Here is a 27,634-nt window from a genome sequence, read left to right on the forward strand (position 1 = left end):
AAAAAGACAGACAGCATACAAATAGACATCTCAAATACAAGGTTTGAAGATTTGAAGTAGCAACCTCTTGCCAAAATAAGAGTCATCTGAATAACTCTAGAATATACCGTATGATAGGCACCATGCTAAACTGAATACATTTAAAAAAAATAAAAACATGTAAAAAAAAGTAAATACATTAACACCTTACTGTAACAAAATAAATCATGCATATTGTAATGTGTGAAAATGCAAAAGAAAGGCACACAAAATGTATAAAAAAGGGTTGATGAACATAACAGGGTTTTGAGACACATTTGCCCACTTTTTGGATTCCATATGCTCAGTGATTGTGGAGAAATGAACAAGCGTCTCTAAAGGGGTTATTCTTCAGAGGGTGGGGTCGTTTTCGACAGTGCCTGCTGGGTAACACTGTCCATCTCTGCGGGTTCAGAGCTCTCTGTCGATGGACTCTTCTCATGGGAGGCACCTTCTTCCTCTGCCTGGCTTTTATCTGCTTCTGAATTAGTACTCTCGTCAAAGCCGGGCCCTTCGGCCTGCGGACCATCGCCGTCATAGATAATGTCCTCTGGGTTGGGCGCGGGCGGACAGAACTCTTCATCAGGGAGGATATGATGAAACACGGATTCAGCCTGGAAATAAACACAGAAACTATATTTTGCCTAAACCAACAAGAAAAATACTAACACATCCCATAATTGAGGCAGCAAGCAATATCTGATCCAAGTGAACACAGTGTCTGCCTCCCTCTGCTGGACTCACCAGTTTAATGGAGTAGTCACTGCACAGACTGCTGTCGGGACCGGTGCACACGTGAAAGTTGCTCGGCAGGCTGTAGCTGCTGCTGTCCAGGGCTGATGTGTCCCTCATGTTGAAGTACATGACCCACAGCACTGCAGGCTTGCTTCTCTCCTCCGCACCTACATGTGATGTTTAAACAATCATTTCTTTTCTTTCTTTAATGTCTTGACATTAGAAGGCTTTGCATTTCAGATGTCTTACTCTTGACAAGTCCTACAAATATTAAGCCAGCTGTCTACATTAAAGGTCATGACCGTTTTCCCACTTTTCTACTGCTTTTGCTGAAGGTTTAATTTTGAGGAAAATCTATCAGAGTTTTATAGTGGTAATGTATTTTTATTATTTCATTACTAATATAAACCAGCCAAATGTTGGGTAATTACTATGATTTTTTTTAATGATGACAATTTAATGTTTTCTAATCACCAAGGCTGCACCAAATAATGTTGTGAAATATTATTACAATTAAAAAAGCTGATTTCTATTTGAATACATTTTAAAATTTAATTTATTCCTGTGGTTCAAAGCTGAATTTTCAGCATTATTACTCCAGTCTTCAGTGTCACGTGATCCTTCAGACATCATTCTAATATGCTGACTGAAACACTGAAATACAACATCAAATACTGAACTTTATATTCAGCAAAGACTGTTGTTCAGAACCATGATTGATGAATGAGAAAATTAAATTAAATTAAAATTAAATTCATGCATTTAGCAGACGCTTTTATCCAAAGCGACTTACAGTAGATTCAGGCTATCAATTTTTACCTATCATGTGTTCCCGGGGAATCGAACCCCCAACTTTGCGCTTGATATTGCTGTGCTCTACCAATTGAGCTACAGGAACACAGAACCAAAAGTAATGATAATAACGCAGCAAATCATCTTACTACAATGATTTCTGAAGGATCATGTGACACTGAAGACTGGAGTAATAATGCTGAAAATTCAGCTTTGCTCACAGGAATAAATAAAAAAAAGAACCTATTTTAAACGGCAATAATAAATCATAATAGTTTTTTTTTTTAATATAGAGTTTTTTCGATCAAATAAATGCACCTATGGTGAGTAGAAGAGACTTCAGCACCAAGGACAGCAGAGAGCATGAGTTGATTCAAAGACCATAGACTGACTTTTTGATTTATGGCATACAATCTTGACCACTTTGCAGATTATTCTGGCTAAAAAACGTGCACTTAACAGACCGACTGTAGAATGGCTGTTTATTTCTGCTTTAGTTAGGCCATCCAGACAAAAGAGGAATTAACACTTAAACTACACTTTTCTTATAAACACCACGGTAAAACTTAAGGTTAGGCTATTCACTATTAACTAGCTTCTTATTAGCGTGCATATTACTAGTATGTTGGCTGTTTATGAGTACTTACTACCAGTACTTGAGCACATAATAATGCCTTATTCTGCATGACCATATTCTGTCCCTTGACCCAATACTAAAACAAAACTACTACAAAAACGACCTTTCTTACTATCAGTAAAGCAGCAAATTAGGACTTTATTGGGGCAAAACTCTTGGTTAACAGTAAATGTGTCCTAATCTAAAGTGTTACCAACCCCACTTATGAACGTTTCAATAGATCTATGTTGATTTATCATGAGATAAGTCACTGTTAACATTTTGTTAGCAGCTGCATGGTCATCTAATCTCTTTTTCTCCTTTGATGACATCTTAGGCGAGAAGGGCTCTATAGTCCAACAGCAGAGAAGAATCTCAAGTGTGTGTGTGTGTGTGTGTGTGTGTGTCACTGGTTCGTTTAAAGCGTAAAGCTGTCAGTCTGTATCATTACCCTTTAAATACATGAGCCTCTGCTGCAAAAAGGTGGGAAAAGAAAGGCTAGAAAAAGCGAGAGGGAGAAGGTGTCAGTCTGAAATGTCAGAACGGTCATTACCCAAATGTCACACAATTATGACGCGTGTTCCTTTTTCTGCCCGGAGTGGCCCGGTGATTTGCTTAATTTAGAGAGGGGGAGAGGTGTGGCGGCATCAATGTTTAACGCCGCTTTAAATACACCACCCATCCTTCCCTCCGAAAGCAGCCAGGTCACTGATTAACAAAACACTCAAGCCTTTAACTGAACACACACCGCCAAAGAATCTCTTCTCTTATAAGAAAGCCATGAACATACATGACTAGATAATAAATGGACACAGAGAAACACCGTTTTGGGGGAACAAATATTGTTATTTTCTGTATAATACGTTTATGTTATTTAATTAATAGTGTTATATATTTATATAATGTTAATTATATTTATGCTGAAAATTCAACTTTAATGTATACAGTATATACAGTACAGACCAAAAGTTTGGACACACCTTCTCATTCAAAGAGTTGTCTTTATTTTCATGACTATGAAAATTGTAGAGTCACACTGAAGGCATCAAGGGCTATTTGACCAAGAAGGAGAGTGATGGGGTGCTGCGCCAGATGACCTGGCCTCCAAAGTCACCGGACCTGAACCCAATCGAGATGGTTTAGGGGTGAGCTGGACCGCAGACAGAAGGCAAAAGGGCCAACAAGTGCTAAGCATCTCTCGGGGAACTCCTTCAAGACTGTTGGAAGACCATTTCAGGTGACTACCTCTTGAAGCTCATCAAGAGAATGCCAAGAGTGTGCAAAGCAGTAATCAAAGCAAAAGGTGGCTACTTTGAAGAACCTACAATATGACATATTTTCAGTTGTTTCACACTTTTCTGTTATGTATATAATTCCATATGTAATTCCACATGTGTTAATTCATAGTTTTGATGCCTTCAGTGTGAATCTACAGTTTTCATAGTCATGAAAATAAAGAAAACTCTTTGAATGAGAAGGTGTGTCCAAACTTTTGGTCTGTACTGTAAAAGAAAACCGTTAAAATAACTGCATATTTGTAATACTATTGTAGCAATGTTTATATTACAATACTTTCAGAACAATAATATACTTTCAGAATATTAATGTTTCTACTGTATTTTTGGTCAAATAAATGCAGCCTTGGTGAGCAGAATTATTTAAAAATTCTTACGGACGTCAATGTTTGAATGGAAGTGTATACATTATAATACAATAAAAGATGATATAATACTTCCTCTGTTTTTGTGCTGCTAGCAAAAATAATTCTAAATTAGGCCAAATCAGAACCAAGCGTTGCATGTCTCCAAGCAACACACAGTGGTGTTTTGTTTCTTGGCTTAATGCATCATATGATTCAATGTCTCAAAGTGTGTGAAATTCAAAGACTACTATACTACTTTTATATTTCATCTTATATCTTAAGTGTGAAAGAAAATTCTATTGAAGTATGTGTAAGTTTTCATGTGTTTGGGTTCGGTCACACACACACACCAACCCTACACCTAACCCTAACCCTCACAGGAAACTTTGTGCATTTTTACTTTCTCAAAAAAACTCATTCTGTATGATTTATAAGCGTTTTGAAAAATGGGGACATTGGTTATGTCCTCAAAAGTCACCCTCTCCTTGTAATACCTGTGTCATACCCATGTCATTATACAAAGTTGTGTCCTGATATGTCACAAAAACAAGAGCACACACACACACGCTCCCAGATGTGACAAATGTCAGATTAGCATACAGCAGCACTCCTTATGGCAGCTAACACATGCCTGCAGCTGCAAACCTCCCAAACCACAATCACCCTCTAACACACACTGGCACACTGCCTCAGCGCACACACACACACACACACACACACACACACACACACACACACACACACACACACACACACACACACACACACAGTTTTATATTCAGATATAGATTTTAAAAGCATATCCTAACCCTACCCCTCACAAAAAACGTTCTGCAGTTTTACAATTACTTTGTTTACTTTATTTTTATACCTTAAATAAATAATATAATTAGGCTTGAGGGCTAATTTACATTTTTGGGTGAACTATCACCAATGTTACAGTGAGCAAAGCATGCCCAAAAGAGCTCCGCCGTGTGTCACTAAGGGGTTCTGAGATGTGTTCTGAGAGTTATGGGTTGTTCAAGTCACTAACACTGAATATGAGCAGTAATAGTAATGGCAATCCATTTCCTTTAATACAGTCTACATGCGATCATAACTTTTTGAAGGGTTTAAAATCCTCTAGGAAATCTGCACTAGTTGTTTTTTATTTGCTCCATTTGGATCAATCATGATCAAAACAGACGCTCTCTCTCACACACACATACACACACACACTGCTTTGACCATGGGGATGAATGAAGATCTACCCAGGTGACTTTGTCTCTCTGACCTGTTCTGGCCCACTGCTCTTCTTATCTAGCGATTCATCCTCAAGACCTCTGCCAGTATTTGTTCTGACATTTTAATTAAAATAGTACTAGCTCATTCCTGTGATAAAAAGGCTGTGTGTCGCCCAGCGGGGCCCTGCATCCCACACCCTCCACTGAGAAAAAAAACAAAAAAAAACCCCTCAGCTTTAAAATGTTATCAAAACCTAAAAAATGTACAATTTCACCATGTGTTGGGGTTTCCTAGAACACATCCCATATTAATATGATTTAGAAACTAGAGATTTTTGGCCATTTGCTATTCTGGCCATTTAAATCAGAAAAAAAACACTTGTTTTTTACTAATATTTTAAATCTGTTTTTATTTTTATATTATTATATTAATTATATTTTTGTAATTTTTCAAAATTTAAGTGCCTACAGATTTTTTTATTAATTTTGATTTTAGTTTAAGTTGTATTAGGACATTAAATTAAAGTAAATGAAAACGAGAAATTACCTTTGCAACAAACTGAAATTAGTTTTTTTATGTTTATTTAATTTAATTTAATATATGCATATACATATACATACATACACAAACAATACAAATCCTGGAAAACCTACTGCTTTGCTGATACTGAGTTACTACACTGACATTTTACCAGCAAGTACAACTAAAATCAAATTTGAAATTGAATCTCTGAAATCCAAACTCACTATGTGATTCCACCCTTATGATCTGAAGAGAAGGTGAGGTCATATGTGACAGGTCGTGCTCAGATTCACGCTGAAGGAGCCAAGCAGACCCTGACAGAGCATAATGGGAATCAATGGGAGCAGCTCCTGGCCCCTGCCTGCCACACCACCATCAATATCAATCACTGTTATCGTCAGTAACGTCTCTGTGTAAGCCCTTCGCTGAATGTCACAGCAATACCAGATCTTTCTTCTTTAAAGAGAGGAAGAGATGATCTCTCTTTGACACGAGTGGCAAGGATAGTTAAGTAGTGTTAGCAGGATGTATAGTGGATCTGGATGTGCTATCGGAGGTCGATGCACAGAAGGCCTGAAGATGTTAATGGGTTTTAAATGATGGGGAGTTTAAATCAGAAGTGAAGGAGCTGGGTCAGGTTTTACCTTCTGAAGGTTCCTCTCCAGGAATGGTGGAAACGTGAAACAACTGAGATACAACTGGAGCAAGATCTTCCTGGGCTGTGCCAGATGATGAACAGGTCAAGTGGACCAGATCTGATAAAAAAAAAAAGATCACAACAGATCATTTAGAGCAAATAAAGGTTTGTTTTTTTGTGCCATATGGTAATTTTTTATTATTAATTATTTATTAAAAAATTAATAATTATACCATTTCTAAAAAAAAAAAAAGTTGAAAATCTTTAAAATGTCTAATAATGCTTTGTGGTAAAAAGCAATGACAACACTGTAATCATGATTAATTAAATAAATGTACAAATAAAGAAATAGTATACACAAATAAACTAATACAAAATTGAAAATAAATATCATGGATTATAAATAAAAATAAAAAGATTATAGTTTTTACAACCTAGGAGTCTCCAGGGTTTCTCTGTATGATATAATTTTCAGTGTGTTTTTTTTTCTTTCTCTGCATGTTAGCTGAACCACATGACTTGAAAGAACAAATGTTTTCGAATACTAATAAAGCTGTTTTGTTACAATATTATTTTGTTTCTAAGAAATAATAATATTGGATTATAGCAAGCTACTTTTTTCTTTTCAAGAATTTCATTATTTTTTTCTGCATTGTAGTATCAGTAATAATATTTTTTGTATTCATGTTCATCATAAAAAATGTGTATGCAAGTCAGTAAAAGGATCATATGGAAGCCCATTTCCACCAAGGAATTAAAAAGGTATATGTAACTTTTTATCTCACAATTCAGACCTTTTGTCTCTTAAGTACACATCTCACAATTTTCCTTCAGAATTGTGAGAAAAAAAAGGTCTGAATTACGAGATATTTTTTTTTATTTCTTTATTCCAGAAACAAGCTTCCATATGATCTTGTGTACCTGAATAAATACTAGATATAAACTTGTGATTCAAGTACAAAATGTTTACATCTCGTAATTAAGTTGAGAGAGTTTTCTTCTCAACTTAAAAAAAAAAAAAGTCAGTATTGTGAGGGGGAAAAATCTGAATTTTGAAAAGTCACAATAACCTTCTTAAAAAAAAGTTATCCCATGGTGGAAACTATCTTCCATAGGATCAGAACTCAAGCTGCTTTCTATAAGCTGCACCAGGGAACATGTCAGAGCATGCTTTACTAGCAAAACCTTCACAAGTATAACAAACTTGGCTAACAATCTGACAAGAACTACTACTAAAGGCTCTGGCTTTCTATAAAAGTAGCCCTAAGAGTGATGGAGAGGAGCAAAGAACAATCAGGCACCAGAAATCAAACAAACAAATCTCAATCCTCATAAAGGTCTGAGAAGTTCTGAGAAATGGGCTCCGTGGAAATGTCCCAAGTGTTTACACACCACTTCCAGGCTTATCATTACTTCTCCATTGTTTCTTCCTCTGGTCTGTGGTACAACATTGTGTGCGTGAGGATCAAAGAGAACAATTCCAGTGAAGGAATCTCAGGGAGGTGCAGCTTCACTAAAGGCTCTGAAGACACAAGAGACACTGCAGAGATTCTCACCACAGCCAGAGACACATCGGGGGCTGATATTAAAAGTCCTGGATAGTTAAAGTGAACACTGTGGCACTACAGGTGGATTCGTATTATAGCCAGTTATGGACATAAAATGCTCTGTACAGAATCTTGAGGAAAAAATATATTTTTTCTGTTCTATTTGAGGGGACACTTTTATAGGAATATACATCCCCCTACAGAATACATGAAATTCATGGAAGAACTCAAAACTTATGAAAATGCATAATTTGAAGTGGCACAAACAAGTAGTACAAAGAATAAAATAATAATAAAAATGATATTTAATTTGCATAATCAGCTGAAAAATTCATAATCCATTTTACTTCCATAACGTGATATATTTTAAAGTGAAGTTAATGGGCATTATGGCTGAAAATATAATGACTAGGAGTCCCACTTAAAAATATTATAAAATCAATTAATCAATCAAAATAAATCAATTATTAAAGTATTCACCCAGAAATCAAAATGGAAATAACTTACTTTCCAAATTGACAAATAAATACAGATATTTAAAAAATGCATTTACATTCAAGCTTTAAAGTGTAGTAAAATGTAACATTGCACTTTTATAATGCATTTTAAATTTGCTTTACATCATTAAACAATCATAACTTTTGGAATAATACACTTCTCACAATACCAACTACATTTTAATTTGATTATTGCCCTTTATTATGTTAAATTATTATGTTAATATTTAACTACATTAAGAATAAATTCTATATACAGTTGTAAATGTCTATGCTCAATTTGAAAAGTGATTTCTTGTTTAGCAGATACATAGTTAAACTTTTAGGGTTAGGGTTAGGGTTAGGATTACTTTAATAACTTTAATTTCTTTCATTTTTAAATCATTTTCAAGGATTATTATCACTAGATATCAATAAATTGATTCTTTATATTTTAAGTAAAACTCCAAGCCCTCCATATATCCATTGGTTCAAACTTAGTAATGTCAGGAGAAATGCTTTGTGATATAAGTATATAAATTCTGAAAGTAATGAATACTGATTTCATATAGATTTTAAAGGTGAAATATGCATTTTTTCCCTAATACTTTAAATACTTCAAACGTGCTCCCAGTGTAATGAGATTAGTTCAAATCTGAGGCAGAGTTTGGAGCATGACGACCAATAGCGGATATAATTTTGGCAATTCTGTTTGGTCCTGCTAGTAACCCAAAATCACACACTTTACCTTCAAAATCTATAATCAATAGTTGTGGTGTTGCTTGGAGCCCTTGAGAGCACATCTAACATCCCCAGCAGCATAACTAAAAGAGTCTTGTCATAAGTGGTTAATGATAAATAAAGAGCATCTTCTCCTGTGAACGCATGTCTGTCACGGTCATCATCATCCTCTGATTGCGAGGGATGCTCTCAGGTAGAAGTGCATTACTTAAAGAGGAACGACTACGATCCATCTCCCTGTGGGACCGGGCTATAGCAAAGCAAAGCTTCCTATCATTTCCCCTGAACTCAATTCCCAGAGAGAGGAAGAGGAGTTCCGCTGATTAAGCTTTTCATTCCCCGTGAGGACGGAGTCAGTCACTGGGACCTGCGCCAAAACCACTCCACCATCCCCACCTGATCTACCCCTTCACGATGATTGATAGCAAAATAGGGCCAGTGTAACAAACAGAATAACTTTCATAAATAACAATGGAGTTAATGATGGAGTCATAGCTGAGGTGGGCGATGAACTGAGTGTTTTGAAGGACAGTTTGAACACTTGGCTGTGTTCTAAGACTATCAGTGTGTATCAGTGTTGTTATTTTTGAAAGATCATGGATAGTTCAAACTCTACATTTTGGAAATTAATACACAACAGTAATATTTATACACACTACTGGTCAAAAGTGTGTCAATGTTTTGAAAGAAGTCTTTTATGGTCACCAAGGCTGCATTTACTTGATCAAAATACAGTAAGAACAGTAATATTGTGAAACATTACTGCAATTTTAAATAATTGTTTTCTGTTGCAATATGTATTTAAAATGTAATTAATTCCTGTGATGCGAAGCTGAATTTTCAGCATCATTACTCCAGTCTTCAGTGTCTCATGATATTTTAATAAGCTGATTTACTACTCAAGAAACATTTCTGATTATTAGCAACATTGAAACATCTTTGATGAACAGAAAAAAAGAACAGCATTTATTTGAAATAGAAACCTTTGTATCATTATAAATGCTCTCTGTCACTTTTGTTCAATTTAATGCGCCCCTGCTGAATAAAAGTATTAATTACTTTTTTTTTTTATCTTACCCAAACTTTTGAAAGGTAGTGTATCAAGGTTTTCAAAAAATAATAATTAGCGATAAACGGAACGATAAACAAACACAGACCAGAAGTTAACTTCAGGCCAGGCGTAAAGGTCTATATATCTTGTCTATCTATATTGGCCTTGTAGACTTTGATTTACTACAAAAATGGTAGTGATTGTATCTCTTAACTGGGTTGTTGGTACATTTTGGAACTGGCAACAGGAAGAATTGCAAATTGTTTGGAAATCATTGTAATGCTTGGCAAAGCGTGGTGCAACATGCACTTACCATATGATTATGGTAACTGTATAACTGATGTGTGATCATGGGATGTATACATTGTGTGATTGTGGTGCATGTGTTACTCACAGGTGCCAGGCATGCAGGTCATGGAGGAGGAACAGAGCTCAACCATCCTCACAGCTGGGGCAGAAGATTCCAGAGGAGGAATCGTCACCAATGAGATCTGCCATTAGAACAGGAAACATACTTGCATCTTATAGTTTACATAAAACATAATACATAAAACATATGACTGACAAGCCAATTCTCCCTGACACTACAAACACAGTGCAGAATCTATGGCGAAATGACAAACACATTTAATTTTACCCATGATGTGAGTTTAAATAAATACTGCCATAGATGATAATGGAAACAAGACGTATCTAAAATATATTACCTGAATTTTGTAACTATAACAGTATCTATATAATCTGGTTATTTCAATCCAGACAACATTTTCATTTTTTTAAGTCTTTTGGATAAAGTATGTTAAAACTGCTCTTTAATCAAGTCCAAGTATGCCAACAATAAAAGTGTGGTAGAGTAAGAGAGAGCATTGACCGAATGCTCGTTTGGCGAGTGTCATTCCAAAGGACGAACGGCTAATTAAAACCAGCCTAAATATTTAATTACGTTTTGTCAAACACATTCATGTAATATTCCATTTCCACACCGTGTCAAGACACTGATATTAATTTCTGTTCGCTGAGGCTAATGAGCATAAATTACACCCACTTTTCCTTCCTCTCCTGATCTGCTTTGAATATTCAAGCATGAAATCCTGATGGAGAGCAAATTGGGCTGGAATTCAGAAGGCATGCTGACTACTTCACTTCTTTTCCTGTACTCTGGTGGACAGCACTCAAATTAGCCTAAGAGGATGCTTGCGTGTCACCATCCACTCTCGCATCAGAAAGATTTATTTATCCAATTCTAAATCCGTAACAGCAAACAGAATTACTGTCCTTTCATTGAACTGGTTATTTTTTCCTCTCATAATTCACTTTGGAATGTTACGCTCAAGAACGGGACGTCAAAACTATTGTAACGATCCCACAAATCGGCTCTGATGTTTTGTTGCATCTATACCTGCTGAATATTGGACGTGTCCCAAGAATCCATCCAAATGTAATATGCAGCATAAAAAAAGATGTAATGCAATTCAAGTTGAAAAGCAAAAGTGCAAGGCAGGCAAGAAACACGCTACACGAACACACACACACACACACACACACGCACGCACGCACGCACGCACGCACGCACAGCAGAGATGGGTCAATGCCCTTTAAATGTGCATGTGAATATGCAAAAATTAAAAAAATTTAAAATAAAAGAAAGAAATATGAGGCCATATATACAAACAAAAGAAAGGAAGAACAAATGAACAAGCAAAAGGAACAAACAAAAGAATGAGCACAAAATTAAAATTACTGGAGATTTACATTTACATTTAGCAGACGATTTTATCCAAAGCGATTTTATGTTCCTGTAGCTCAATTGGTAGAGCATTGCACTATCAACATCATCGATGGAATTGCACTACAAGGTTGGGGGTTCGATTCCCCGGGAACACATAGGTAAAAATGTATAGCCTGAATGCACTGTAAGTCGCTTTGGATAAAAGCGTCTGCAAAATGCATACATTTAATTTAATTTAATTTAAATGAGGACAATGGAAGCAATCAAAAACAACAAAAGAGCAATGAACAAACAGAAGAACAAACAGAAGAAAGGAGAAAAACAGAATAACAAATGAAAGTATGAATGAATGAATAAACAAATGAATAAAAAGAAACAAAAACAAAACCCAAAGAAAAATAAAATAAATAAAGAACAAAAAGAAGAACAAAGAAAAGTATAAACTGGAAGAATAAACAAAAAACACCAACAAATGAATACATCGGAAAAATAAAAAAAGAACATACAAAAATAACAAATGCAGTACAAACAACTGAAAAAAAAAAAAAAATTCAAGAGAGTAAGCTTTATACCTGCTGATCAGATTCGGAAGGCAGCACAGATCTGTCAGTGATGAGCACTGCTCGAGATATCTGCCTGAGAAGATGGAGAAAGAAAATTAAAATCCTTAAGGTGAATAGGAAAAAGAATCATTAGAGACAAAGAACATTTTATGGAGGTTATCCAAAAAGAAAAAAATTAAATATGACCCTAAACCACATTTTGCTTTCTCAATTTAGAGTAATTGCAATGAATAGTTCACCCTAAAAAATGACAAATCTGTCATCATTTACTCAGCTTTATGTCATTTACAAACACATACTACTTTCCTTCTTTTGTGTAACAATTAAAGATGTTTTGAGAAATGGTGTCACTGCTCTTTCAATAAAATGAATGCACAGAATGACCAGGGGATATTAAGCTCTTAAATCTCGTTTTTTTGCTTCAGTATATACAAACTTGGCACAATTTGGATGGTATGGGAAACTTACAACCCAGTGGGGATTGGCATCACTAAGTTTTATTGTAGTAGTATAATAATATATAAGTTTTATAAACTTTTATATTTGGGTGAAATGCAAGTAAAATCTCAACACTGTAGAGCCCCGCTCTTCATTATAACAGCACTACGTGCAGTTGGATGGGATTATCAATACCTGTTTTTCATGATGGTAGGAGTGGCAGTTCATCATAAATTACAGAATACTAATTTCAGACAATTTTATGGGGTATTATGTGCTTACCTGTAAGCTGTGCTCTGTCTTTGTTCATCTCTGATGTACGAATCTTCAACCACAAAATGACTGCAGCTGATCCTCTGACCACGTGTATCAATCACAGCTTTAACTCTATATGAAGTATAAATACAGAAAATGCATCAGGACGTGAAAAAAAAATTTCTTTACCAAAAAAAAAAAAGGGTCAAAAGATGGTCAGGTTATGATTTGAAGATAAAATATTAAATGACTAGACTAGAGCATCATATATTAGCCGTCTCATCCTTCATGGGTCAAGTGGTTACTTCCCAAAGCTCTTATAAAGAGAAGTGGTCTGTCTTTTCACATATATGACTATAGTAATAGGATTTATTTTTGCAAAAAGTCAAAATGAGATGTCAAACATTCCATCTTAGATTTTACGCTATTTTCATTCATGTTTGAATATCAAATAATTCGGGTACTATGTCAGTTTGCCACTTGAAATTTGGGTCTAGAAACAAAACCAGTCGTGAACCACTGATTTAGGGCACAGGTTTGATCTTTTGTCCTTTAATCTCTGCAGCGGAGAAGGAAAAGAGAGATTGAGAGAGAAAGGGGAGGAATAGAGGAGAATCTGTAGGCTTGTTATGTCAAGAGTTATAAATGTGCTTTATAGGGCTCATTATCCAAACTAATGGGCTAGGGGTGACATCCTTGAAATGGACTTTCACAACACAATAAAGTGGAAAGAGAGCGTCTCCCTCCCCTGACAAAAAGTCAGCTCTCAGAATACACCCCCCCAAGCCCAGATTGACTGCAGGACAGATCTGTTTATGTAAATGAAGATTTATTTACTCAGAGGAACTAGCAGAGGAAGCGGAGGGCTTCCAATCAATCATCAGCCAATGGGGTGAAAGAACGCAATATGGGATACAAAGTTTAGCCAGTCTAAGAGTGTTGTAGGCCAACTGACAAAACAGTCAGGTCAATCTTACATTGTATGACGTACATATATTTTTGTGCTTTAACCGGAATATTCGTTTTAGTGTGTATTGAAAATTGATAGTTAATTTAGTGATTTCAGCTTTAACTATATAATTTTCATTTATTAAAGCAAATTAAAAACCTAATGGAATTTTTTATATAACTACTAGCATATCAAAACACGGCACGGGTGTTTTTATATGAATGTATATTTTTTGAAGGGAAATAATTGTCTTCAGAAAAGTTTTGATGTCATTTTCATTTTATGTTTCCTATGATTACAACCGTTACCAGGGAAATTCTGCCTCAAAAGCGCCTCCTGCTGGCAGAGAATTATTTTGCATTTTCAATAAGCTAACCTGCCGTTTCATATTTACATTATTTACATATATATTTCCCCCAGGGGACGTGCCGCCACACATAGAAAGTCTTAGCGAAACACTGCAAGTGCATAAGTTTCTTCTATCAGGGTGCATAAAACACTGAAATAGTGCTAATGATTCCATTTCACTTGCAACCAAGGCCAGCGTTGGCTTTGTAGATAATAAGCATTCTTAAATTGCCTTCATAAACCACGTCAGTGGTTTCTGAACCAATCAGTGTGATAACCTTGCACCCAATGATGTATGCGTTCAAACTCATTTGAATTTTATATACTTATCTGCAAATGTGGCCATTCTGAAATGCGTTGATTTCTACAAAGAACATTGTTCTAAAAACCTAGGTGTATGCTGATTGGCCAGCTATCCAGTGTGTTGTGATTGGCTTAATACCTTAAGCGTGTTAACCATACTGTGATGCCCGTCCCGGCGCGACAAGACAAAAACAATAAAACCCATTATAAACGAGGCATGTGTTGCATCTAGTGGGGACATAATTAGTGATTATAATGACTTGTACTGTTTTTTTGACACGTTGTGTTTCGTATCCCGCCGCGTAAACATAAAACCAAGTCTGCATTTGTGATCAGAGAAACGACAAACAACAAGCGCTATTCTACACTGTTCAAAACTCGCGTTTGAATCATCAGTGGAATATTTGGTTTGAACTGTTCTGGAACAGTGTTGTAAATACAACTTAACCACTGATTTCTAGTTGTGTCCTCTTTTGGAAGGCCAAACAAAGTAGTTTCGCTTTCACAATGAAACACACAGAGTCTCCACATCATGGCCGCAGGGACAATGAACATTTTCCCACGTTGTGATGTAGACATGTCGGGGCATGTTAGAATGCGCCATTTTAGGAGGGCGTGGTTGACTCTTAACTTTTATAAAGAATATCTCTTTGAATTTGAGACTTTAGCCTTTGCAACTTCTTAATGCACCAAGAGCTTGTAACATTCCAAAGAGAAAGGAAATTTTTCAATCGCATCATATGACCCCTTTAAATAACTGAAAATAAATCTGTGTACACATTAAATCATGTATGGACAAAAGAGAATATACTAATTATTAAATATAAATATTTTAATCAATTTTTTTATACATTTTGCATGCTTCAAATGGAAACAATTTTTTTTTTTCCTTTTAGTACTGGTTGCTCATGCAAAACAAAGTTATTCAAAAATAGCTTATGCAATATCTTTTGCATAGAATTTCCAACTTGGATAGTCAACATAGCATAAGGGTTGGGTGGTCTCTTCAGTGTAACCCCGAAAAAGGTATTTTATTTCTAAGCAGAAGAAAGCACAAGTGACAGAAGAGATCATCACAGGCCACTCAACATGTTTTGTTGACGTGTGAAATTAATTTGGACAAATTAATACGGACATGTGATTGAGTTGCCTGTCAAGGTGGCAACAAAGCAGACAGCGCTGGACCGTTCAGGTGGGATTTGAGGGTCTGTAATCCTCTGCTGCATTATTAATCTGGCTCTACCCTTTTCAGCTTTATGTATGTAATAAGAGCAGACATAGGGCGGTAATTTATGATGCCAGGGAAATTAAAATCATTGTTCAGCCTGCCAGACACCTTGCCAGCTTTTTTTCTTCACCTTCATGAAACTTTTTCCATCGATGATGTATGGCGCTAACCTCCAGCGCAGAGCTGACTCCACACGGGGCATTGATGGTCCACACTACACTTTAGGCGATGCTTTATAGACTGAGCTCAGGGTCTGACGGACACATTGGTTTGGAGCCGAGTCTGGCTCCAATCCAATATGGATGAATGAATTTGCCTTGAAACCTCTAAGTGCTCCAGTTATATTGGGGTTCTTTTATTCCATGGCATTGGTGGCGATCAGAAAGAACTTACAGTAAATTATCAATTAAGGTCATCTTGGTTGTTTTTTTGTATGCTACGTTAAGTTTTGAGGAACACTTTTTTGCTGGGCTGCTCAAGTAGAACTGACCGTAGGGATGTCTGTGCCTGGATGCCATCAGCTGTTACATATCAAATCTGACCTCTGTCAAATGACCTACTAAAATAATGAATAAAGTATGTTGGGAGAACAGTCTTTTTATGTTTTCTTCTTGGTTCAAGAATAAATATGTTACATTTTAATATGTTAATATGTCAACTACCTGATTTTTTTAGAAAAGTTAGATGTTGGTAAGTGCTAGTCATAGAAGGATTGCTATTTACAATATTTTTTTTTGTGCACAGCAGCAAACAACCTCTTAAAATATTTATTTCTCAAAAAGTTGGTAGAGTTTATGAATCGGTATGAATACACTTTTTTGCGAATATATTTTATTCTGATTCACAAACTTTAGTTTTGATTCAATTCCGTTTGATTCATTTTTTATTTGGTTTTATGTGATTTTCATACGGTCTTATTTCAATTATAATGTTGAAATATGAAACAAATCTATCAGGGGTACTTCTGTAAATTAAACAGTGACTCTTCTAGAAAATACCATTCAATATTAACTATAATATACGTATAATTACTATTAGATTATAATAGTATATTAAACATTAACAACAGGGCCCACACTATACAGTTCAGTTGCTATTTATTTACCAGATATAATAAAAAACCAAAATCCAAAATTTTAAATAGGTTTTAAATAGCATTTTATGTAAAACTGTTATTATAATATTATTTAATAATTTTTAATTATTATACATTGTTCTTTGGTTCAGTCTATACTGGGGGCGCTATAGGGCTGTCATTTTTGAGAAAAATCTAATTCGAACGATTATCGAATATCATGCAATGTATTCAAATATATTCGAATATCTAGGTGCCCGCCCCCGCACATAAAAAAAATAAAATAAAAAAACACCGTAGCCTAATGGAGATTCAATCACAAATGTATTAACAGTGAGTCATAAACAGGACTATCAGGATTTTTTTTTTTTTACTTAATGTTTGAAACAGCAGGTTATCCACTTAGAATATCAACTTATATGAAGTGCCACTATGCATATCCCACAACATTAAGCTAAATGAAAAAAGAAAAAAAAAAAACGATTCAGAACAGGCACAAACAATAATGTGACAACTTAAACAGCAGCAGGAGTAAGGCATATAGCCTAGCCTAATTCATTTCTTAATACTGTTTGCAAGAAACACCAGTCTATCAACTTGATCTGGATTAAGTGCGGCTCTCTTTTTATTTACAATGTTCCCCGCGGTGGAGAACACACGTTCGGAGCGCACAGACGTGCCTGGCTCTACTTGCTCTTATTCGCTTGATTTGGTCATGGGCCTACACTACAATACGTCTAGAGTGCCCTCTATTGGATAAGATGGCAAAGAATAAAATAAAAAACAAACAGTCTAATCATAGACCTTAAAAAATGCGCTACACATGGCATTTTAAAAACCGGATATTTTATTTATCGTTCGATTACAGATATTTCACCTCATGTTCGAATGCATATTCGAATATCGAATAAAAAGTGACAGCCCTAGTGTGCCATGATTTTTTTTTTTCCACTAAAAAGAATTGGTTCGTGAGAGTTGCTTGTTCATGAATCGAAATACACGGTTTACTCTTTATGTTATAACTCAATAGAAATTCACACAATACCATTAAAATTCAATTTGGACTCAATTTGGAAAAATACATATTTTGTCATGGTGCTGTAGATTCAGCTAACAGATGTGCTGCTGATGAGTATAAGAGTGATTTTGTTACTTCAAGAATTGATATTGCTATCGCAATTAATCAGAGAAGCAATATTTTTACCCAGCCCTAATGAGTTTGACAAGCCCGATTAATAGCTTAAGAGCAATTTATGATTTTCTGATAAACAACAGGGAAAATACATCTAATTTGAACGTTACTGCACCGCCATGATCTTTAACACTAGTAAGCTAATGCTATCTCATGTGTAAGTGTTCATGGGCTACATCCAGAGGAATCAGAGCCCCCTGGGTCATTCACCAGCAAGATGAAAGAAACTCAATATATTGCCAAAGAGAAGGACAAAGAATGAGAGAGGAATAAAGAGAGGGGATAAACCCCAATCTAACCTAGTTTATGACAACAATCCACCTTTGAAACTCATTAAAGGCCTTTCTGGTGAGGCCTGACGCACATTATCAGCACAGATTAATCAAGGGAGACGGGAGATGAACTCTCATTTTTTAAGAGGCAGCAACAGAGGGCTTTTTTGTCTTCAGATAAAAATCAATTAGTGGAGGTAAGGCCACGAGGAAAAAGCGGCATCACTCATCGCCGGCCCAAGTGGCAGAGTCTGTGATTTGTCTTCCGAGCTTGGCTGCTTAAGGGGGGCTGGTACCACTGTCTCCCTGAAAATTAATTTCATATCTATATTCCAAATATCCCCCCCATTCACTCACGTGCGCCATCTTTTGGCCTTGTTTTTGAGTGACCTGTACACAAACGAGCTCTGATCAGCCTTGGGATACTGAAGTGGCATGAATCAACCAGAGGAGATAGTAAATCTACTTACCTAAATGAATTGCAGTGTCTTATGAGTTTTTTTTAAATGTGTCTTAATGTGTGAGAACTGCATCAGTGGTGAGCTACTTACTTGTTAGACGCCTTGTCCACAACCAGGCACTCCACTGAGTGTCGCAGACAATAAATTCCTCCGAATACGGCACACATTCTGCAGGAAGACAAAAAAGTAGCACCTTACAAACTTCAATTCATTTATATGACATCCAATCTGAATGGATCCGCTAAACAGCTGTAATTGCAGCTGATGGCATGACATTAAAAGGGCTGATCACACCTTGTCCACACAAAAAGGACAAAATCCAATTCATTTGACAAGGCAAAAATGTCACCAAGATTTTAAAATGTGTTAACTTCACAAGTAAAGCTTTTTGTCATATAGATTTTTGTCTTGCAGATTTGTGGTGATAAAGCCTAGCAGGTTAATTAAACTATAAACAAGGACAAAGTTATTCAAATGTTCTTAAAAATCTTGGAGACAAACTTAGACAGACGAAGAGGAACAGACCGACAGAAGCTGTGATGTAATAAACAACATACTTTTTGTGAGTGCACATTCGTTAAATTATTTATAATGATAAGAATAACACTTTTATAATAAAAGTAACGGTTTAGATATTGGTGTCCTTTAACATACTGACATTTCTGCAGTTTTACAAAGGCAACAAGCCATTAGTGGCTGTGAGCTAGTGACAGTTTACATGATTACAATCTAAAACCATAGTAAAAAATTAGTGTAATGCATATTCTCTCATGGGTTATTCCAGAAAAATATATCTAATTAAAATAATTTTTAAGTAAAAGGCCATATGATTTTTAAAGGTTTTTAAAAGAAGTCGTCTCTTTTGCTCACCAAGGTTGCGTTTATTTGATAAAAAAGAAAAAGTAAAAACATACAGTAAAAATTTGTGTAAAATATTATTACAATTATAAATAAATATTTTATGTTTTGATACATTTGAAGTATATTTTAAAGAAATATTTCTTATTATTACCAATGTTGAAAACAATTATGCTGCTTAATATTTTTGTGTAAAAATATATATTGTCATTCAAGATTCTTTGATGAATTGAAATGTCAGAAACACCATATATTTAAAGTAGAAATCTTTTGTCAAACTGTAAATGTCTTTATTATCTCTTTTGATCAGTTCATTCATTGCTGAATTATTTACTTATTTCAAAAAAATACTAAAAATCATACTGATCCCAATATTTTGAGTACCACAACTACTGTATATCAGCTGATTAGAATGGTTTCTGAAGTGTCATGAAGACCAGATTAAAGGCTGCTGAAAATTTGCCATTACAAGGATAAATTATATTTTTTTATTAATAGAAATAATTCTATAATTGTTTGCTACTGTAATATTATTTCACAATATTACTGTTTTACTGTATTTCTGACTAAATATAAACAGCCTCCACCTTGTTAGCCTCCACCTAAATATTACACAGCCACCACCTTGTATGTAATGGGCAAGAAGGCCAGAGGTTAGTTATTAGGCCGCGTAAGCATGTCTACAAACACAGATGGTGAAACTTTGCAGTTCACTACAAGCTAAAGAAACAGAAAAAAAAAAAAAAACACTTCTGGCCTTGTCTGCCCGGATTAATATAGAGACATGGTATCTTAATAAAGTGCAAAGATAATAAAAAAACAGAGAGGCTAAATCTGCCAGCAATCGTCTGGGCCTGTCTCCTGTCCTCCACAGAACCCCACAGAGGCAGCGGGGAAGCCCTTTGATGTCATTAACCCTAACTGACAGACGTTTAAGCTGATATTACTCTAATTAACTGCCCACTGTCAGCCGCAATGATGCAGTCGGGCAGAGAGCGTGGGCACTGCCTTTCCCTCTCCAGGCCCCAGCACTCGCCCTAGCAACATCACTCGCCATCACGGCTAAATTAACAGTTGTGAAAATCCCCTGCTCTTTATAGCCTCTAAATGGCATTTCAGTTCCTATCAAGACGGGAATCAGGGGACGTGATTTTTTAATACGGTACCAAAACAATGGAGGCCATTAATAGCTCAACGCCATGACAGCGCGCTCACCGATGATTTATGAGTTTGTGTATAATTTGATTATGCTATTAATTCCACTGATTACAGCTGCAGCGAGTGTAGAGAAGGTCACATCCAAAATAAATCTTCAACAACTCCCTCTTTCTCGTCACCTAACACCCTGCCCCCCCTTCACCCCACCGACATCCCCACAAAACAACTGCCTCCAACTAGTTATTTCTGTAATTAAAAAGTAATGTAACAAGAAGCACAAACAAGCTTCGGGCTCTGATGGCAACATCATGGCGGAGCTTCAAATAAATTGAACAGAGCCTTGTATGGACGGAGGCTTTTTTCATGCTGCAGGAAACGCAATGGTATGATATCCTTGTGTGTTCAGAGATAACAGGTTGAGATAGCTGAAGGCTGCAATCAATAACACATTTCACTTGGTGAGTTAAGATGCTCTACTTTGTGTTATTGATATTGACCTATAAAAAGGAAATTAAGGTAAATAAAAAAGGACATTCTTAAAGCTACCTAGTACTCTCAATTTGTGCAAAAATATTGAACGTATACTAGTGTTCAAAAGTTTGGAGACACTAATATTTAATATTTTTGTAAGTAAAAATTCAGTTTTTAGTGTCACATAATCCTTCAGAAATCAAATCAAACATGCTTATATGGTGCACAAAAAAACATTATAACTGTTGAAAACAGCTAGGTGCCTTATATTTTTGTGGAAACAATGATACATTTTTTTCCCAGGATTCCTTGAGAAAAAGAAATGAATGGAATTCATTTGAAACATATCTTTTTGTAACAATGTAAAAGTCTTTACTTTTACTTTTTGATCGATTTTTAATTCAAACTTGCAGAATAAAAATGTTTTCAAAGATATTATAAGTATATAAATATAGAAGAAAAATATTACATTTAAAAATTTAATTAAAGATAAATTAATCACTGATGAATTTAATTCCATTTTAAGCACAATGCACACACCAGCTAACTCCTTCAGGTTAATTAGCCTAAGCCTTTAAATTAGTACTATGTCTAAATCTTAAAATAGGCAGAAACTATTCAATTATTCAATGTATTCACACTATGTGTTGTGTACGATTCCCTCACTAGTTCACAGTGTGAAAAAATGGATCTCAAAGATAGATATAGGTTTAGATATGAAGAATATGCTGGAAAACCAAAGCATGCACAGGACCTGGAGGAATTTTCTGAAGAACAGTGCACTGCTCTGTTTAACTGTTTAACTGCTCAGGATAAACAAGGGACTCGTGAACAACTTGTGAAACTCATTATAAAACAAAACATTTTGTGGATCAGTAACAGCAACAAGATTAAGTTCACTTACTGTTCCCATAGCATTTTGAATGTCTGATGAGATGAATGATTATAATTGTTGTTTGTCTATACATGATAAAAGTATGACATGACGGGAAGTCGTGGCCTAATGGTTAGAGAGTCGGGCTCCCAATCGAAAGGTTGTGAGTTCGAGTCCCGGGCTGGCAGGAATTGTGGGTGGGGGGAGTGCATGTACAGTTCTCTCTCCCCCTTCAATACCACGACTTAGGTGCCCTTGAGCAAGGCATCGAACCCCCAACTGCTCCCCGGGCGCCGCAGCATAAATGGCTGCCCACTGCTCCGGGTGTGTGCTCACAGTGTGTGTGTGTGTTCACTGCTCTGTGTGTGTGCATTTCGGATGGGTTAAATGCAGAGCACAAATTCTGAGTATGGGTCACCATACTTGGCTGAATGTCACTTCACTCACTCACTCACTCACATTTTATGACCAATTATTGCAAAAATAAAATAAAAATAAATTCCAATGGGTTCACACATACAGTACATGCCATTGTTAAAAAAAATAAAAAGTCATTAAAATGACCTTTAAAAAAACTAAAACAAATAAAAGGACCTTTTTATTATTTTTGTTTGTTTGATAAGAACCCAAAAATTACAGCTCACCCTCTTTAAACAAAGGAGCAAAGCATTTTGCACAATTTCCCAGCAGATAGTCAATAATGGGCGGGATTGAAACCATTAATCTAAAAAATCTTGAATGCATCCCTTGTGACTTGTTAGATTTCAGTCTATTAAACAAAAGGAAGAAAAGCGTGACTCATTTGATTAAAGCAACACAACACAACAACAACAACAACAACAACAACAACAACAAAAAAACAGATGCCACGTTTGGACAACCAGGTTTGCGTAGACAAAAAAAAAAAAAAAAAAGGAAAAGTGTCCATGGGAGGCCCCCGAACATTTTATAAGCGTTCTGTGTGCGTCAACAATAAATCCCCTTACCGTGCAGGAGATGCTAAACAAACAAAATTACCCCACACAGCAAAGACCACTTACCTGTCAGGTTCATTGGCTGCAAATTCGCTTGTAATCTAGGGTGCTGGAAGCTGAGTGGGGGACTAATGGTTGGCCAATAATTAAAAGAAAACAAAGCGCCATGCTGACTGGCAGGCCTTTCTCTGCGAAAATTAAATCCTGTTTGGATCGGAATAAATTAAATGTTTATGGCTCCCCGAGAACACACGGTAAAGGGGGAGGAAAACGAATGACAGAGAGGAAACGCGACGTATGAGGGAATGCTGTGAAGACAATCATCGGCTCTAATTAATGCATTTCCCAGTCCTCTCAATCTGTTTGTGTTTGACTGTTGTCTGATTGGAGCTCCGAGATCGCAGGTGCAAATCATAACCTGTCATGGCCAAATGTGTTTCCCGGGCTGAATGGATCACGCTGGCTCCAAAAAACAACTCTGCAACTGCGATGGGGGAACCAGAACGGAGCACAGAAGACGGAAGATGGCAGTCAGAGTGCCAAAGGTTATTTAGAAATTAAAAAGTCTCTGCTGTCAAAACTTGAGGGATAATGCGGGTGAGGCCGGTTAAGCATTTCATCACTATATTAGCGGAGCTGCTCGCTGATCTGTGAATAACTGAGAGAGTGAGCATTATTGAGTTGCACCTCCATCTATCCATCTATCACCTGCAAGCAGGTATCAACGTGATGAATGAACCCGCCTCCCTCACTTGCTCTCGCCTTCTGACTTTTGTCTCTCAATCCCTCGCTTTTGTCTTCTCTGAGGTCCATCTCTTTCCTCTTCTCCCCCACGCACTGATCTCTTTTTCCTCCTGTCACTTCTCTCTGAAGTGCTTCATTTAAGCCTTTTAATTGTGTAGTAGTCTCACATGTCTGCTCTGATATTCTGTAACTGTGTTACTCACGTTGGCAAATGGCACGGTGTATAGGTCGGTACAAATTTGTGAAATTTCTGAGTGAAAATTGTTTGTACACCAATTTCTTTTCTTTTTTTCAGCATACTTCAGTTTCGTAGTGACTTTAAAGGAATAGTTCACACAAAAACTAATTTTGTCAATATTTATTCATCCTATTCTTGTTCCAAACCCGCTGGACTTTCCTTCTTCTGTGGAACATAAATGGAGATATTTTGAAGAATTCCAAGCTACTCTTTTCCATTTAAAGAAGCTTTTTTTTTTAATGTAATTATTTATTTTTAAAAGAGGTCCCAGAGTTTTTGAAATCAAATGTAAAACTTAACTCCTACAGTAATAAAACCAATGCTGTAAATCCATACAGAACCTATATAAATCTCAAAATAAATCATGTAACTCAGTTTAAACAGGCAGCAAAACAGGGTAACTGCAAATTTAAAATACTCATTTCTTGTTTTATTCAGTATATACATAAATAATGAAACTGGTTTGTGTACTATATACAAGTATATTTGAATTAGAGGTAAACTAATATTGGATTTTGGTGATAATGTGTTTAAAGAAAAGCAATAACTATATTATTGTGCCAGTACTAGTAAAATCTATTTCCTGAGCTGAATTAAAAGCCAAACAGTATATTGTGTGACAAATATACCAAAAAATGAAAAGATGAATCTGTAACACATTTATAAGGTATTTTAACGATCACATTAGACCACATCATGATTTCTGTATATCCCTCCCCATATTTAAGCCGTCTTAAGACGTTAATTAACATTTGATCAAACTGAATTTAAGATATTTTAAGACTTTTAAGACCCACGGGGTCAATATAGCACACTGTAAGTCTTCTGAAGACATGCAAATAGCTTTGTAGTTATTTGTTATGTTTTCTAGGCTACTTTTATGTTTTCATGTCCTTTGAGCTTGATGACCTGAATAACATTTTTCTATATGGAAAAGAGCAACCAGGACAATCTTCAAAATATCTCCTTTTGTGTTATATGCAAGAAAGTCATACAGGTTTAGAATGACATGAGGACGATTACATTGGCATCTGTGGGTGAACTATTTTGTTCTTTATTTAGCAAACAATGATCTTTCCCTTTTTTTTGAGATGCATTTAAAAAAAATCAATTTTGTAAACCATCACTGACGATTAAAAATAAATTCTCAGAGCTCAAATTTAAAATGAAGTTAGAGAGAAAAATAAAGTCAGCTGCAACAATTGTTTCTTGCGTTCTCTCCACAGATGATGGAGAGCTTGCAGGTGGGTTCATGCCTCAGTGCGCAAGCATGCTTATCTGAATGTCAGCAAGGGTGATTAGTGGAAAACTATGGAAATCAAAAATGATAGTTAATCTGCCTCACAGACGTGGAAGCACATTAAAATTCGCAGATCTCTCAGAAATTGTCTTTATGTGGAATTATGATAAAATCGTATCACAGAACATGATTACATAACAGCAAAAACTGTTCAGAAACTTAAGACGACACAGTCAAATGCAAATTTAATAGACTAATATAAAATATTGATGTCCTATCTGAAACGTTTATATTTTAAGCGACATTTGGCAATTGCTCTGATATTACTGGCCTGATCTATTTCAGCACATCAGCCATACAACCTTACTGACGTAAACAGACTTTTCTCTAAGAGCAGAGCTCAGAGCCATATGTGCATTTTAGATAAACACTTGACTGCTCTGCACGTCTTTGGGGAGATGTTCTTTGTAACCTGGCCTGATGCTAGCTCATGGTTTCTGTTATGATGATTCCTCTCAGCGGCACATGGCTGAAGACTGCTCATCTCCAAGTGCCACCGTTTCACAGCACTGCTCCCAGCAGACTCGTAGTGCTAAAAGCAAACACTCACAGTCCTGCAGAGCTCTGACCCTCCTCCTAATGGCCTGCTTCCTCACTTCCCCCTCAAAGCTGAGAGTGTGCCAGTTGTAAAGACCATAGAGTTGAATATTAAGCAGTATATATATCATATTTTCTGTCTGTGTTCCACATTTGTTTTTGCCCAAATATCATTATTTTTTGTTATCACCATCAGAATTAACAGCCATGTTTTGTTGCTTGACCATTAACTCTTTCCCTGCCCGTGTTTAAAAACAGAAATATTCCAAGAATATGTAGTTGCATGAATTTCTGAACATGCAAAATGTCAAAAGAAAGAACAGTGGCAGGGTAAGAGTTTAAATGACCTGACTGAATGTGAAATGGTGAGATACCATTACATTTTACTGATATTTAGAATGTTTTTATTTTATATATTTATATATAAAGTTTTTATTTTAAATCATTTTGTTGATTTGTGTGATTGTCTTTAAAAATACATTTAAAAGAGAATTTTTTTTAATATATATTTTATTGAATTTCAAGTAAAAAGTAGTTATATAGTTATAATATCCCTAATGTGAAATGACCTGACAAAGTCATTGCTCTATTCTGTCAGTATCCTGTATAGTTTACCTGCAAAAGCATTGTGGGATTTCTCCCAGGCCGTACAGAGTGAACAGGAAGGGAGTGTTGCCGTAGCGACCCAAGCATCGCAGGAAGTGCTGCGTGGCCTTCAGTCCTTCCTCTGTAAGGGTGAGCTGCGTCACCAGAGCGATGGAGTGCAGGATGAAGTCTTGCAGGTTCTCTGTAAGCTTCTTGTTTTTCAGGAACTCTCTAAATGGTTTCTCGGTATAGTCTACAATAAGGACAATTTCAAATCTGTTAGTGTGTAAAAGGATAATGAGACCTCCCACTAGGCATGTCATTACTGAATGAAAGGCTTGTTTATTTTCAAAATGGTTATTATTGCATATTGAATTAAAATTAAATTAAATTCATGCATTTAGCAGACGCTTTTATCCAAAGTGACTTAAAGCGCATTCAGGCTATCAATTTTTACATATCATGTGTTCCCGGGGAATCGAACCCCCAACCTTGCGCTTGATAACGCAGTGCTCTACCAATTGAGCTAAAGGAACACTACACTGTAATAACATAAAAGCAGCAATTTGCTTTACGTCATTGTGTCCTAAATTCAACAGAGCTACAGTTTTAAAGGCAACATGAAAGCAATCAATTCAATGGGCAATATCCACCTAATTTTGCAATTCGGAAGTCAGCTGTTTTCTTTGAATATGCAAAACTTCTGATTCATTTACTGAATTAGGTAAAGAACTATAAGAATAACAAAGAGCAGTAAACGGTATAATTACTTGTGCTATAAAGCAATGTGTTCATGATTACCATAATAAATCAAAATAATATAAGAATTACCAGTTTACAATATCAAGCATAGCACACTGTTTTTGTACAATTAAAATAATGAAGCGAATGAGACCAGAGCCCTCACACATTCAAGTTACAAATGTCTGCACCTGCTCGTAACGTTAAAAATAGAGTTAACATGGATTGAAAAACTAGACATTTTCATTTACTGTTTCTGTTGTGGTTGTGAAAAACAATCGAATGGGAATTGGCTTTTTTTTTAGATTTATTGATGATTATACATACTAGGCAAAAAGAA

The 27,634-nt window shown here is 35.9% G+C and overlaps 1 protein-coding gene across 2 annotated transcripts in view; it reads right to left on the reverse strand.

Annotated features, from left to right (window-relative positions):
* Nucleotides 1-287: 287 nt before the first annotated feature.
* The window catches only part of chm (CHM Rab escort protein), a 47,758-nt gene continuing 20,411 nt past the window's right edge, over nt 288-27,634 (reverse strand). The window contains exons 8-15 of one of the 2 annotated variants that reach the window (XM_059542178.1): nt 26,584-26,806; nt 18,905-18,982; nt 13,014-13,118; nt 12,303-12,366; nt 10,396-10,492; nt 6,194-6,304; nt 763-920; nt 288-632 (exon numbers count right to left, since the gene is read on the reverse strand). In XM_059542178.1, coding sequence (XP_059398161.1) covers nt 363-632; nt 763-920; nt 6,194-6,304; nt 10,396-10,492; nt 12,303-12,366; nt 13,014-13,118; nt 18,905-18,982; nt 26,584-26,806 — 1,106 coding nt within the window. In that variant the 3' untranslated portion in view covers nt 288-362. Of the gene's footprint in view, nt 633-762; nt 921-6,193; nt 6,305-10,395; nt 10,496-12,302; nt 12,367-13,013; nt 13,119-18,904; nt 18,983-26,583; nt 26,807-27,634 lie in introns of both variants that reach the window. The other variant, XM_059542177.1, reaches the window with a different exon arrangement.

This window comes from Carassius carassius, chromosome 47, assembly GCF_963082965.1.
Source record: "Carassius carassius chromosome 47, fCarCar2.1, whole genome shotgun sequence".
Lineage (NCBI taxonomy): Eukaryota > Metazoa > Chordata > Actinopteri > Cypriniformes > Cyprinidae > Carassius > Carassius carassius.